The following is a 16,184-nucleotide window of genomic DNA, read 5'->3' on the forward strand; positions in this document are numbered from 1 at the left end:
CCGCAAGATGTTTGAAAAAAACATTTTGTTTTCCATTAAGACTTCCTATGCTTTTCTAATAACACCTAAGTGACTTCTTTCTAGGACTGGGGCTAGCGCTTTCTGTATTAGACGCACCGGGGAGTCCGTAAGGGACACACGTGTCATTCACTATAAACAGCAAAGAAGACATCTGCTTTCTCGACAAAATGGACATTAAGGTTTTGCTTGTAGAAACATTGGCTTTTATCCAATTATCCAGATATCCAGGCAGAAAATTCAACTTATTCTTCCATGCTTTTACCAGAATTTTCTAGCCTTCATATTGAGCTGTTGAAGATGAAAGTCACCAAGAAGTAAGCGAAGTAAACAATGACCAGGTGGCATTTTCAACCAAACTGTTTGCATTTATTATTATTGTGCTTCTTGACAACTAAGGATTCTTGCGGTTTGCACATGGTGTATCTGGTTGTTCGCCTACACAAACAGCTGAGCGTTCGCAGGGGGGAGGCCCGCGCGGGCCGGTGCGGGTGTGAGCCCTCCCCGCCTCTGCCCCGCGCCCCTCAGGATGCCCTTATGTGGGCGTCACATTCTTCTAAGAGTAGGATCAGGTCTTCGATCAGGCTGTGCTCTCTGCCGTGTGTCACTCTCATAATGTCAAACGCCTGTTGAAGAAAGGAGACAGATTATGTTAGAGCAGGCAGTTAAGTTTTAACAGGATGCCTGGAGGCCCGCAAAGTGGGGGTCATGGCCAGCTCTTGGGGGGGCGCGGTTAGAGACCCGCCCCTGCACCTCTCCAGAGCAAAGCCACAAGAAGCCGGATCAAACCAGGCAGGCCCAAGACAAGCATAAGGGAGAAAAGGCCTCAAACCCTGCTCCCAAGAGACCCCTCCTCCAGTATGAGGTGTTCCACCTTCTAGTTCACAACCGGCACTGCGAGCCGGAGGCGCAAACCCCGGCGCACGCGGCTCTCCCATGAGCTCGCCTGCGCTCACGTCCTGAGCATCCGCTCCGCTCCCTCTAATAGACTTTCCTACCGCGTAAGCGTTTGGACAGTCGCTTCTTGCACTCCCCATGTTCAATTCTGCCTCCATCATATTTCTGAAACCTGGGTAGGCCTGTGACCACTTCAGTTACAACAGGATAAGGAATGCTGTCGACTTCCAAGGCTAGGTTGAGAGGCCGTGCCTCGTGCAGCACGTTTGCTCCTGGGGCCAGGAGTCACCGTCGTGGGAGAGCCCGTGCAGAGGTCGTGTGTACGTGCACTGGTTGACCGTGCTCGCTGAGCCCATCTTTCAGGCCATCACCAGAAACGTGCATAAGGAAGTGTCCAGGGGTCCCTGGCAGGCTCAGTTGGGAGAGCATGCAACTCTTGGTCTCAGGGTCGTGAGTTCGAGCCCCATGTTGGGTGTAAAGCATCCGGTTGACTCCAGCCTCTAGCCAGAAGACAGCAAGCCTCCTGTCTTCTTGCTGAAACCCTCAGACATTGTAGCAAAGAGGCAAGCCGTTCCTGTTGTCGTCTGTTTTAATTCCTGACCCATAGAGTCTGCAATCATGAAAAGGACTGGTTTTAGTCTGCTGGGCTTCGGGATGGTTTGTTACAGGCAGTGACATTTGTGCAGGAAATGTCAGTGGTGCTGCCCAGGAGGGGGCTAGCAGGAAGGGAGGGGCACAGTCCATCGTACTGGATGTGGGGGTGTCTTCACGCAGGCCCTTGGCCTTGGGGCCTTGGTGGTGAAATGTTATCAACCAGGGAGCGTCCCAGGAGACGTTAATGCCCAGAATCCCCTGCCCCCACTGGGCTAACCAAACCCTACCCTAGGGGGTGAGGCTGGGGTTCCGGTGACCCCAATGTGCCCTCGGGGTTGAGAGTGACGGGTACCATATGCTCTCAACAAACACCACTAGTGATTTATGATTCCGGGTAATTTATAGCCAGCATCGTTACCATTTTAATGGTTGTGTTCAATTTATTCTATCAGGTTCACAGACCATCACTAAGCTACTCTTGGAAATTCAGATCACTTTCAATTTTTGACAAAAAATGATATAGACCTTCCAACTTTTTTCTTTGCCGAATATTTGCTTAAGATACATTCCTAGGGATTCCTGGGTAGGAAGACCTGCAGTGAGAGACATAAATGCAGGGAAACAACCAGGTCGCGTACTCAGACCCCTCCTTTCTGTGGGGGAGGGGACCGAGAGCTGGAGAAGCAAGGTGGCCAGGCCGGGGTGCTTTCAGCATGTGCTTCTGGCTCTGTGTCCTGGCCCTCCCGGAGGATGTCCCCTGCACGCCAGGACAGGGGGAAGGAGGCGGGCGGGGGAAATGAGGAAAGAGACGGGAAGAGCAAGAGCTGTGAGCTTGGCCTCTGGTCTCAGGTCTCCAGCCTGAAAGAGAGCAGCACTCATTCTGGAGTCCAGACGCCACCCTGTCACCCGGTGACATCCCAGCTGGGAAACCCAGAAGGTTCTGATTAACTTGAGTGGGTCTGGCCTGGGGGTGGGGGGCAGCCTCCACTTTGCCAGCAGCCAAGTTCTGAGATCCCTCTGGACAGAAGATCAAAAACAAATGTTTGAAACCATTCTGGGAACAAAGGTGTCCCATTTCATCCCCCCCCCCCCCGCCCTCGGCTCCCCTCTGGGTCCTCAGTGGGTCTAGACCTCTTAGGGTCTGAGGCAGAGAGGGGCTTGAAAGCAGGCCTGCGCTGAGCGACCAGGGGTGCGGCAGGCCTTTGGGGGAAGGCCTCTTGCTCGAAAGCTCTCGGATGTCCTCTTCCCTTCTGTGCAGCAGAGGAAGATGGAGGGGCCACGGCACTGCCTGGACACCTCTGTGTGTGCAGGGACGTCCCCTAGCTCGAGGGCCAGGGCCAGGGCAGGCCTCAGCTTCCTTCGTGGAGGCTGTCTGCCGGCCGAGGCCCTGGCCTTGCTGCCCCCGCCCGGCTCCTTGTGCCCTCCCGGGCGTGCGTCCCCAGGTGCCTTCCCCTCAGGATGTCCTGTGCGTCTGGCTCAGGGGCTGAATGACAAATGTCCTCTTCACAGCCCTCTGACATTGTGACGTTGATGTACACATCTTCACATCTACAGCCTGCTTTTCCTCCAGCCACCATTTTCACTGTCTTCCCCCTTCTGGCTTTAACAGAAGGTTAACAGAAGGTTTAACAGAACCTTCAAGAATGAAGGTTCATTGTGGCTGGTCCAGCGTCTTCCCGCTCACTAAAGGGGCAGCCCACCCCTGCTTAGGACAGGCGCCGAAGCACCAGCGGGAGGCTGGCGGCTGCCCGGCATCGCAGAGCCACCGGCAGGAGGGGGAAGCCGGCCGTCCCCCAGCATCACGCCACGCCTCTGTGCCTGCTTCCTTACAGAAGGGCCACCAAGACCGGCTGGGCCAGAGTCCCCATGTCACGGCCTGACACGCGGGTGCAGGGTGAGGGCCGACTCTCAGGACTCGAGCCAGTGCTCCCTCCACAACTGCACCTTGCTGCCTGCACCCGAAGCCGGTCTTCCCAGCCAAGGGGAGGGACCAGAGGGTCCCTGGACCCATACGTGGCTTCTGAGACGTCCAGGGGGAGCTCCCCAGTCACGATGCTCTTGGTGGTAAACGTGGCAAGGGAGGCAAAGGCAGCGCAGGGGCAACCCCTGGGCATTACGTACAAGATTTGAGACACTAAGATTAGAAGAGCGTATGCATGGGGCGGGGGAGGGCTGGACACAGAGAGCGAATGGGTGTAGCTGCGGCATCAGACCGACTGGAAGATACTGAAAAACCATCCGCATCGTTTGTCTAGAAGGTGGGACCAAGAGGTACAACGAACAAGTAGACATAATTCTATGAGGGATGGCGGGAGTGGAGGAGAACAGGCGAGAAAAGGAGGAAGTAGGATTCGTAATGTACAAGGTATGTCTGAGACGGTCTTCTGCATTTGTGTGAGTGACGTGTCACTCGGGGTGGACAGGCAGTGAGTGGGAACTAGACCAGGTGACGGAACGTCTCCATCTGGCCCTTATCTTGGGCATCAGCGGGGGCACAGGTGAGCTGCAAGACCAGCGGGCGGCGAGGGCTTTCCCTCCAAAATCAAGTTGCAGCAAATCCCCGACAGACCAGAGCAACTGTTTCCTGTCGCTCTGCGTGTCCCCTCAGCCCCTCCCACCTGCCCCACATGCGCACACCACACAGAAAGGACGATTTTAGTTTAATTTCCTGAAGCGGAATATAAAACAGATTACGGAAATATAAAATTGGAGTCGGCTTGTGCTGGGAAATCTTATCTCTTTCCATTAAATTTTATATTTATAATCATAGCATTTAAAAAGAGGCTCCACATCATCTTCCACAGAGGACTCATTTGAAACCTCCAAGGGAGGGTGCGTGCCATGTACTGACTCTAAATGTCACACGAGAAATGGCAGCACTGTCTGCCACAGGACATGCGTGGTTCATTCCAGAATCAAGGCAGGGCCCCAGGACTGATTTCAGTCTCACCACATCTTTTTTTTTTTTCCTGAGTAATTTAAAAATTGTGGTCTTATATTAAATAGGTGAAATCAAATTATGATTTAAAGTTGCAAACAATAGGTTTCTTATTAATTTTTAATACAAATATATTAAGCTTATCAAGGATCTCATTTACTCTCTACCATGAGCCTGAGGGAATCCAATAAATGACTTCCCCAAGCATAATTTAAATATGGATTTAAAATCAGAGGGAGGGGTGCGTGGGGGGCGCAGTCGGTTAAGTGTCGGGCTCTTGATTTTGGCTCAGGTCATCTCACGGTTCATGAGTTTGAGCCCTACATCCTGCTTTGGGAGTCTTTCTCCCTCTCTCTCTCTCTCTCTGTCCTTCCCTCCCCCCTCCCTCTCTCTCAGGATAAATAAACTTAAAAAAAAAAAAACCAGAGGGAAAAGAAACGTGTGCCTGATAAGAAGCTCCAGCATCACAGTACAAGAGGGGAAAATGCTAGTTTTCTTATTCTATCCATTTTGGGGATGAAAGCAGAGGGAGGAGGGGGAGGGGAACATAGTCTGAAGCGTCCGAAGTAGAAAACGTAAGAAGCCAGACCCAAGACACAGCCAGCAGCTCCAGAGCTCCGAGCTCTGTACAATGGGTGGGAGAAAATTCTGCAGCCTTAGATACACACCTGAACTTAGCACCCTGCTAGCCCTGCTCTGGTCTATACCTTGAGTAACTCAGCGTAAGGATGCCCTGGAAGGCCCTGTCCTCCTGGGAGGCACAGTTTCCCTAATGAAGACGTCTTTCCATTAATTTACTAAGTATTGTCTATGCAGCTCTAATGAGTTAGACTTGACACAGCCCGGAAACAGAATTAGAGCTGGGCCTTCTGTGATCAAGGGAGATGCACGGTGCCGGGTGTCCGGGGAGGGAAGGTCCAGCCCTGCCCAAGGACTGCCCTGCCTCTCGAAGCCCGAGTTTCCGCAATGAAACAACGAAGAGATTGGGTTAATAGGGGCAAACCAAGTCCCAGACAGAAGTAGGTGGTGGGGATTTGGCTTTGTTCCAAATATTGTTACTGTTTTCTAAGTTAGTTCTATGTGGTCAGAGAGTTTACTCTATAGGACTTGAATCCTTTTACTCTTGAGGCTTGTTTATGGACCCGCATGTGGCCTATGGACCACTTGAAAAGAACGTGTATTCTGCTATTATTGGGTAAAGGGTTTTGTAAATGTCAGATCCCATTGGTTGATGGTCCGGTTAAATGCTATAGTCTTGATGATTTTTTTCCGCCGAGGTGTTTGGCCGTTGTTGACACGGGTGTTGCTGTCCCCAGCTGTACTGGATCCACAAGCCTATTGTCTGTTGCTCCTTTCAGTTCTGTCAGTTTGTTTCCTACATTTTGCAACTGGGTTTTTTGATGTATCTGTATTTAGGATTGCTATGTCCTCTTGGTAAGTTGAACTTTCTGTCATTGTGTAATGTTTTTCTCTGTCTCTAGTAAAATTTTCTTTGCTCTGAAATTTACTTTATCTGATATTAATAGAACTACTTCTGTTTTCTTTTGATTAATGTTCTCATGATACACTTTTTTCCATCCTTTACTTTCAACTTGCCTATATCATTATACAGACAACGTATAGTGGGTGATTAACAAAACCCATTCTACTAATCTCTATGTTTTCTACATAGACCACTTACATAATTAATGTCATATTGTGTATCAGGGTTTAAGTCTGCCATTTTATTTTTGTTGTCTATTTATTCTGGGGTTCCTTCATTTTCTTATCCTTGCATTTCCTATGGATTCAACTTTTATTTTAGAGTTCCATTCTAAAGGGATTTTGAATGTATCTCTTTGTAGAGCTTTTGTAATGGCTGCCTCAGGTCTCACGTTATATATATGTAACATCACACTGTACTGGTGTCACCATTTTGTCCATTCACGTGAAGGTGTAGAAGCCTGACCCCCTTTATGTCTTTTACTTTCCCTCATTTGGAATATAACTGTTCTAAATGTTTCTACTACATACACTCAGAACCACATCAGACAGGCTTATAATTTTTGTTTCCACTGTCAAACATAATCTAGAAAACTCAAGAGGAGAGGGGAAACCTATTTGTCCGTATCTTTGCTCACCATGTTCTTCCTTTCTTCCTGATGTTCCACAAATCCTCCTTTTATCATTTCCTTTCTGGTTAGAGAACATCTCTTTAGGACAAGGTCCACTAATGACAAGTTTTCTAGGGTTCCTTCATCTGAGAAGGTCTTGATTTCCCCTTCATTCCTGAAGGGTATTTTGGCCAAATGTCAGTTTCAGGGTTGAGCGTTATTTACCTTTAGTCTTTGAATAACAGTGTTACTTTCTTCTGCCTCCATGATTTCTGATGAGAAAACCACCATCGTTCAAATTGTTTTGTTCTTTAGTTTTCAAAGGTTTGACTATGATGAGTCTCAGTGGATTTCTTTGATTTTTCCTACTTGGTATTCACTTTACTTTTTTTTTTTAATTTTTCTTTTTTTTTTTTTTTTAATTTATTTTTGAGAGACAGAGACAGCACGAGCAGGGGAGGGTCAGAGAGAGAGGGAGACACAGAATCTGAAGCAGCCCCAGGCTCTGAGCTAGCTGTCAGCACAGAGCCTGATGCAGGGCTTGAACCCATGAACTGCGAGATCATGACCTGAGCTGAAGCTGGAGGCTTAACCGACTGAGCCACCCAGGAGCCCCTTCACTTCACTTCTTGAATCTTTAATTTAGGTCTTTTCCCAAATTTGAGGGAGTTTTCTATCATTCTTTCTTTTTTATTTTCTATTTATTTTGAGATGAGGGAGGGGGAAAGGGGCAGAAGACTAGGGAGAATCTTCAGCAGGCCCCACGCTCAGTGTGGAGCCCCACATGGAGCTCAATCCCATGAGCCTGGGATTCTGATCCAAGTCAAAATCAAGAGTCAGACACTCAACTGACCGAGTCACCCAGGCACCCCTACCAATTCTTTTTTTTTTTTAATGTTTCATTGTGGTAAAATATACATAACATCACATAAGCTACCATTTTTAAATGTACAGTGACACTAAGTGCGTTCATATTGTTGTGGGACCATCAACACCATCTGTATCCAGAACTTTTGCATCATCCCAAACTGAAGCGATGTGCCCGCTAATCAGTAACTCCCTTCTCCTCCAGCCCCTGGAAACCATGATTCTCCTTTTTCTCTGCTTTGGAGCCTCTGAGTACCTCATGTAAGTGGAATCATATAATAGTTGTCCTTTTGTATCTGGCTTGTTTCACTTGGCCTAATAGTCATCCATGTTGTAGCATGTGTCAGAATTCATTTTTATTTTAAGGTTGAAAAACATTCCATTGAGTGTATGCAGATCCCACAGTTTGTTTACCGTTCATGTCTCCGCCCTGTGGCCGTCGTGGATAATGCTGCTATGAACTGCTACACAAATAGCTGTTCGAACCCTCGCCTTCAGCTCTTCAGTGTCTCTGCCCAGAAGAGGGGCAGCCGACTCCGCGGTAGTTCTAGGGTTCCGTTTTCTGACGAACTACCATATTATTTCCCATAGCAGTTGCACAATTTAGTATTCCTTCCAGTAATGTACAAGGTTCCAATTTCTCCACATCCACACGGATTCTTGTTTTCTGTTTTGTTTTGATGATAGCCATCCTGAAGGGTGAGAAGTGGTATCTTGTTAGGGTTTTCGATTTGCATTTCCCTAATGAGCAGTAATGTAAAGCATCTTTTTGTGTGCTTTTTGGCCATCTATAGATCTTTTCTGATTTTATCATGTCCTTTGCCCACTTTTTAATTGGGTTGTTTGTTTTCTTGTTGTTGAGTTTTAGGATTCTCCATGTATGTCAGATTTTAATCCCTTATTAGATATGTGATTTGCAAAAATTTTGTCTTATTCTGTGGGTTTCTTTTTTACTCTTGATAGTGTCCTCTGATACATAAAAGTTTTTTAATTTTGATGAACTCCAATTTATTTTTTCTTTTGTTGACTGTGCCTTGGTGTCCTATACAAGAAATTGCTAAGTCCAGTGTCATGAAGCTTTTGCTCTACATTTTCTTCTAAGAGTTTTATAGGTTTAGCTCTTATATTTACGTATTTGCTCCATCTTGAGTTGTTTTTTAAAAAGAGTGTTAGTAAGGGTCCAGCCTCATTCTTTTGGATGTGGGGATCCAGTTTTCCCAACATCATTTGTTAAGGCGACTGTCCTTTCCCCATTAAGTGGTCTTGGTACCCTGGCCAGAAATCACTTGAACACCTAGGTGAAGGTTTGATTCTGGGGTCTCTATTCTATTCCATTGGTCTATCTGGCCATCTTTATGCTGGTACCACACTCTTTTGATTACTGTAGCTTCGTAGTCAACTTTGAAATCAGGAAGTGTGAGTCTTTCAACTTTTTTCTCCTTTTTCAAGATTGTTTTGTCTACGGGGGTCCCTTTAGTTTCACATGAATTTTAGGATAGAGTTTCCTATTTCTAGGAAAAAAATCACTGGTTTTGATAGAGGTTGCACTCACTCTGTGGATTGCTTTGAGTAGTATTGACATGTTAATTTATATTTTTTCAGCAATGTTTCATAGTTTTCAGTGTATAACTCTTTCAACTCCTTGGTTGATTTCTAAGTAGTTTATTCTGTTAGATGCTATTGTAAATGAAATGTTTCCCTAATTTCCTTTATGGATTGTTCACTGTCACTGTGTAAGAACACAGTGGACTTCGGCATATTGATTTTATATCCTGCTACTTTGCTGAGTTCGTTAGTTTTAATGATTTTCTTTTTTTTTAATGGAATATTCAGGGATTTTTACATATAAGACCATGTCATCTGTGAACACAGATAATTTTCTTTCTTTCTAATTTCGATGGTTCCACCATAACTTCTTCCTTTCGTCCTTCTGGGACGCCAGTGTTGGGTCTTTGTTACCGGATCCCATAGGTCCCTGTAGTTCTGTTCAATTTTACCTTTTTGTTTTTCAGTCATTTACTCTGTTTTTGAAGATTAGTAGCTTCTATTGTTCTGTCTTGGGGATTATTAATTCATTCGTCTGTCCTCTCCATTCTGTTGTAAAGCACCAGTCTGTTTATATTGGTAATTGTATTTATCAGTTCTTAACTTTCTATTTACATTCTCAATATTTCCTATCTCGTTGCTGAGATTTTCTATTTTTCCATTTGTTTTGAGGGTGTTTGTAATTGCTCACTGAAGCATTTTTATACTGGCTGCTTTAAATGCATCTATTAGATGATTCTAACACCTCTGTTAGCACCTGCTGATTTTTTTTTCTGTGAAGATTGAGATCTTCCTAGTTCATGGTTTGACAAGTGATTTTTCAATTGAACTCTGAACACGCTAGATATTCTGTTGAGATTCTGAATTTTATTTAAACCTCCTGTACTTAGCTGGCTTTCTCTGACATTGCCCCAGTAGGAGAATGAAGAGATAACGATGGGGAGAAAAAGCCTCATGACTCAGGTAGAGGTAATGTCCATGCTACCCCTGGTGGCTCCTTATTTATACTGAGCTTATACTTTCTGGTAGGTCAGTTTCTGCTTATTTCCTTTAATATGACTTACTCTACTTTCATTTTCTTGACCATTCTGTTACCTAACTTCTATTTTGGCTCAGAACATATACATGGAACTAATATTCTCTATTTGGAGGTCAGTAGGGGGCATTCAGATCCAGGGACATTCAGATACCTGTGTGGAAGCATCCCTGATGATTACGGCACAAATGTTATGCTTTCTGGTCCTCTCCAGCCCGTCCTCTCACATGCTAAGGTGTGAGGTCACACACTAAGACAGCTCTGTAACCCAGAGGCTGTGGGCACTTATGGAGTCCAAGGAGAGGCTCCCGGCAGCCCCTGGAGCTCAGATTTCTCAGTTAGAAGGTGACCAGAGAGGTTAGTGGATTAAGGAACAGGAGCAAGAGAACCGCATGCTCTAAGTTGGCCACACTGGGGGCTGACATTTGGGGCGCAGGTGGGAGCAGCCAGACACCAACATGATGGTGTTCCCAGCTTTCTCGGGACGTATCTGAATAGCTAAGAGCCATGTGGGGTGGAGAGGGGTGTCCCGGACTTGTGGCCTGTGCTAAAGAGATCCTCAAAATGTAAAATGTTCCATGAGAAAGAAATGAGAAGGGAAACAAACAATAGAGTGTAAGGTAAAAAGTTTACATCTAAATAAAAAGGACTATTGAGGTGGAAGAAGTCTGTTTTTTGCCACCTGCTTTTGGCTACGGTGCTACCACCAGGGCCCCGCTGCCAGGCCCCGCCGAGAAGGCACGTGACCTAGCCTGGCCGGGGCATCGCGGCACGGTAACAGGCTCAGGGACAGGATGGCCCAGAACAGGGCAGCTGCCTGAGAGCTCCAAGAGGTCAAATAAGATGCCAACAAAATTCTTCCAAGAAATAAATGGAAAGGAATGGAGACAGATGAGAGACCAGAGACACCAGGAAAGCAGCACTGTGAGGGGACCCCAGGACTGTCCCGTGGCAGCAGGTGGCAAGAACTTGAGCTGAGCCTGCTAGAGATGAAAGCCTAAACCCAGTCCGTGTTGGGCAGGGGCTCCCATTCCTGGAGGAGGCCGGTCGGTGGAATCTGCAACAGATTTCTGTTGCCCAACTTCTCTCTCACTTCCCCAAAATCAGTCTTTGAAATGCTTTTCAAGCACTTTCATCCTACTCTTTGCAGAGTTTCTATGGAAGAATACATAGGGGTTGCCAGCGTAAGGAGAACCCCTGCTTCTGAAGGCAGAGAAGAGCTCTTCCCTGTCCCCTCCTGGGCCACCGGAGCCAGGAGAGAGCTCGGGTGGGGAGGCTTTCTGGAGGGATGGGGGACCGGCCCTGCCCCGGCCTCCCAGGTCCTGGGCGCTTGCAGAGAAACGGACGCATGCCTGTGTGACACTGTACTTTGTAATATATACACAGTGAGAGTGAGAGTGAGAGTGAGGCGGGGGGAGAGAGAATTTGATCTGCATCCTAGCCTCTGGCACAGAGCTTCTCAAATCCTTTGGAATTTCCTAAGTGCTGAAGGTGATAAAGGGGTCTCTTGTTATGTTAATAAGGTGACTTTCAGAAAGCGGGAAAGGCTGGGGACTGGTTGCTGGAGAATGGGACACATGACTGACCTCCAGGAGAGGGAGAGGTAGGAGGTTGAATTAATCAGCCATTGATTTAATCAGCCCTGCCTGGTAAGGAAGCTTCCATATGAGCCTCTATAAAGGATGATGTGTAATTTGGTGAGCACACGGAGATCTAGGTAGAGCGGGGAGCTCTGAGAGAGCTTTGTGCTGTGCCTCTGACCCTGCCCCATGCCCCTCTCCTGTCTGGGTGTCCTGGTCTCACAGCCTCCTACAGTCAGCCGGGTATCTGGTCAGCAGGCTGTTCCTCAGGGTTCTGTGAGCCACTCTAGGAAATTAACTGAACCTAAGGAGGGGTCCTTGCCTTGAAATCTCCCACCTGGATAGCCAGTCAGCCAGAAGCTCAGGTGACACATGGGCTTGCCAAGGCATCTGTGGAGGGGGGAGGGCGGCCTAGAGGGGCTGAGCCCCTAACCTGTGGAATCTGCTGCTGTCACTGGGTAGACGGTGTCAGAATGGAACTGAATTTAGGACATCAAGCTAGTGTCCCAGAATCGCTTGCTGGAGGGGGATGGGGGGGGGGGAAACCCTTGCCACACGAGCTGGATGATCAGACTCTAGCTCTAGAAGTCATGGTCAGAAGGGTCCAGACAAGATCTGGCCCACTAGACATATTACATTAACACATTAACTGAACGGACAAGACCAGGGTGGGACTTCCAAATATCTCAAGTCGTTTAAAAAATCTGTTCATTCAATTACGTATTTAATAGAACTTGCTGTGTTTGGGGCACGTGTGTCACCGTTAGGCAGTACCAGGAGGTACAGAAGGTGTGGAATCAGGGCCCCTTGTGGAATTCCCACTCAGGGAAGCAAAACATGTCCACGTGGAATACCGGGGGGCGGTCACATGACATAATTATCAACCACGGGAACCATATTATCCCAAACTACAATCACAAGTGCTGAAGGGGCCAGAGAGCGGTGGGGACGGTCAGCATGAGGGTTCCTATAGCAATAAAAATCCTTTAGGGTCTCGAAATACTTGGGACTTGGCAGAGCAGTCTCACACTGCCTCATTCACTTCTCAGAACCCCTCTATGGGGTAGATATTATCCCCATCTTAAAAATAAGAAAACTAGATTCCAGGGATTAAGAGACTCACTTCAAGGCGTGGACTGCCACATGAACCTCCTCTCTCCAGAGCTGAGTGCTCCCCACCGGGCGCATATCTGCATTTTAGTTCATCATCAAAACCTGGTAAGGGACTCCGTGACTTCCAGAGCCAGACAGGAAGTTTGGGGTCAGGCCATGATTTAACCCCAGGCCTCAGGGCACACTTGTCGCTATCAGGGTCCATGTTGGGGTTAACCTTTGGTACCAGGAGGAGGAGATGGTAAGACAGTTACCAGAGGAAGTTTCTGGAGGTGAGGTAACATTGCAAGCAGGATGTGAGAAAGGCAGCATGGACCGGGGCCAGAGAGAGGTAGGAGGACAGAGAGTGTCGTGAGGCGGGCTGGCGATGGGCACAGCATCCACCCAGCCCGTGTGACCCTGTAAATCCACATGTAAATGTCTGCGGCCGAGAGGCCTCCCTCAGGACTTCCGCACGCAGAGGCGGTTACAAGTCTCGCGCGATGAAGGAAGAGGTGCGCATCGCCCTGGATGCCAGCTCACTGATGGCATCAGGGGCTCACAGATCGGAAGGAGTCTCTGCACACGGAGTCTTAGGAGAGAGTCTCATCTGTTTCACTGGGCCCATTTAGAAGAACAGAAGAGAGCCTTGGAGTCTGGCCTGGATTTAATTACTTGTTTACACGTTTGCCTCCTCCCCTAACTTGGAAGGACAGCACTGGGCCTTAATACAGATTAATACAAGGATTCCGTCAATTTTCTGGCTGAAGAAACTAGACGCAGCTCTACCTCAGTACGACCTTAGACAGGCTCCTGACTGCCTCTGTGCCGTAGCTCCTTCAATTCTCTTTTCTTTTTATTTTTGGAAGAGTGTAAGTGGGGAGGGGCAGAGAGAGGGGGACAGAGGATGGGAATTGGGCTCTGCGCAGACAGCAGCAAGCCCAATGTGGGGCTGGAACTCATGAACCAATGGCGAGATCATGACCTAAGCTGAAGTCAGCCGCTTAACCGACTGAGCCACTCAGGTGCCCCTCAGTTTGCAACTGGGAATGAAAATGTCTGTCTCACAGACCTCATCTGTCATGAGAACCCGACAAGACCGGGTACAGATGGGCAGTATTAATACTTTCGAGTCCCAAAGAAATACACAGCATTAGTTTGATCACTTATGAAACGACTTGCAAGTGACCCTGGCTGGGGCCCGTCATATACCTGAGACATTTCCTCCACCTTATTTTGCTGTCAGAACTTTCACACGGCAGACCCTCAGTGCACAGGTTTCTGTGTAACTGATCTGACCGGCTGACAGCTATCAGCCAGGCCAGAACAGGAAACTCTTCTCCCAGACTCTAAGAGACAGAGTGGTGTTCCTCCGTCGGTCTAAGCTGTCAGACAAGGTAAAAAGGACAGGAAGTGCCAGGGCCTTCAGGAATCTCACTCAGTGTTCTTCCTGTTGACCGTGGCCTTATTTCAGTGAAAGATCAGGAAAGTGAACATAGCCAGCATTAAAAAACATAAATAAAAGAATAAAAAAGACAAAAAAAACAGCACTAGGGATAAAATGAATAAAATTCATTTTTAAGTTTGTTACTTTTCTCATCTACGTCATGGGACCAGCCCCTGGGCAGCTCCCTGGGAGACCCCGAGGGAGGGCTGGGTCTCTCGGTTGTAGCTCTTCCGTAGCCAAGGGCGCTGAGGCCCTGAGCCCTGTTTTGGGTGCTCCCTGTGACAGCAGGTCTCCCCGAGACCCGCCAGCGCCTGGGCTAGGAGAGCACATCAGGCCTCCGTGTGGAAGCCGGGGTTCGGGGAAGAGGCGCTCTGCCTGGGGGGAGGGCCAGCAGAGAGCCGGCCGCCCATGGAGAGGGTGAATCAACACCACTCTCCCATCTGGCTTCTCAGCACTTGCTGCCACCACTGCACTGACCTCTGTCCTGCCACCCCTCCTTCCTCCAACAGGGACTCCCTCCCTCCTAAGTTCCAGGTGCCCTGAACTGGTTACGGACATGACGGCAAAGACTTCAGTCTCCTGGGCATCAGGCATTCCTGTTTACAGGAGACCTCGTTTTCCTGCTTTATTGTGCTTCCCAGATACCGTGTGAGTGTGCATGTGTGTGTAACTGAAGGTCTGTGGCACGCTGTGAAGCAAGTGCTTCCGACAGCACTTGCTCACTTAATGTCTCTGGGTCACATTTTGGTAATTCTCACAATATTTCAACTTTTTTTTTTTTTATCATTATAGCATCTGTTAGGTGACCAGAGATATTTACCATTACCATTGTAATTGGTTTGGAGCCCCACAAACTATACCCACATAAGACATATACAATACATGTATTATTACATATATAATAAATACCGTGTATGCTCTTACTGCTCCACCAGCTGGCTTCCCCTAACCCAGGGAATTAGGCTGATTAATAATCTTACAGTGGCCTCTGTGTATTCACATGAAAGGAAGAGTCACACATCTCTTACTTTAAATCAAAAGCTAGAAGGGCGCCTGGGTGACCAGTTGGTTGAACGTAGGACTTCAGCTCAGGTCATGATCTCATGGTTTGTGAGTTTGAGTCCCGTGGAAGGCTCTGTGCTGACAAACAGCTTAGGACCTGCTTCGATCCTCTCTATCTGCCTCTGCCCTGCTAATGCTCTGTCTCTCAAAAATAAATAAATGTTAAAAAAAAAAAAAGCTAGACATGGTTAAGCTGAGCAAGGAAGGCATGTGGAAGCTGAGAGGTTGAAAGCCAGGCCTTTTGCACCAAGCAGTCGGCCATGCCGTGGATGCAAAGGGAATGTTCTTGAAGGAAATCACAACTGCTGCCCCAGTGAACACCCTACTGAGAAGAAAGCGAAACAGCCTTTGTCACGAAGAGTCCGTGGTCTGGACACAGGATCCAACAGCCACGACCTTCCCGTGAGCCAGAGCCTGACCCGGAGCAAGGCCCTGGCTTCCGGGCAGTTGGGAAGGCAGGAGAGGCGAGGAGGCCGCAGCAAGTTCTCCAAAATGTCCCGCTAAGAGAATGAATGAAGGTGGTGATGCTCAACATCAGATTTTCAATACAGACCAAACAGCCTTAGACTGGAAAAAGATGCCAGTATCTAGAACTTTCATAGCCAGAGAAGTCAGTGCTGGCCTCAGCGGACAGGCTGACTCTCTTGTTTGGCACTACTGCAGCCCAGTAGCTTTAAGTTCTCACCTACTACTCAGAAAAAAAAGATTCCTTTCAAAACATGACTGCTCATTGGCAACGTACCTGGGCACCCAAGAGCTCTGATGGGGGTGGAGAATGAGATTAGTGCCGTTTCATGTGTTAACACAACAGCCATTCTGTAGTCCAAGGATCAAGTAGTGAGTTTCCTTTCAACTCTTATTACTGAAGAAATACATCTCACTAGGCTATAGCTGCCACAGGTAGTGATCCCTCTCGAGGATCAGGGCAAAGTAAATCAAACAGCTGCTGGAAAGGATCACCTTTCTATTCCATCTATTCTAGATGCATTAGGAACATCTGTGATTCCTGGGCAGA

General features: G+C 47.8%; 1 protein-coding gene across 1 annotated transcript in view; it reads right to left on the minus strand.

Moving 5' to 3' along the window:
* Nucleotides 1-360: 360 nt before the first annotated feature.
* Nucleotides 361-16,184, minus strand: part of SMYD3 (SET and MYND domain containing 3) — a 694,896-nt gene continuing 679,072 nt past the window's right edge. Inside the window, exon 12 of the mRNA XM_029934863.1 lies at nt 361-644. Within this exon, the coding sequence (XP_029790723.1) occupies nt 543-644 (102 nt within the window). The 3' untranslated portion in view covers nt 361-542. The remainder of the gene's footprint in view (nt 645-16,184) is intronic.

This window comes from Suricata suricatta, chromosome 3 (assembly GCF_006229205.1).
Source record: "Suricata suricatta isolate VVHF042 chromosome 3, meerkat_22Aug2017_6uvM2_HiC, whole genome shotgun sequence".
Lineage (NCBI taxonomy): Eukaryota > Metazoa > Chordata > Mammalia > Carnivora > Herpestidae > Suricata > Suricata suricatta.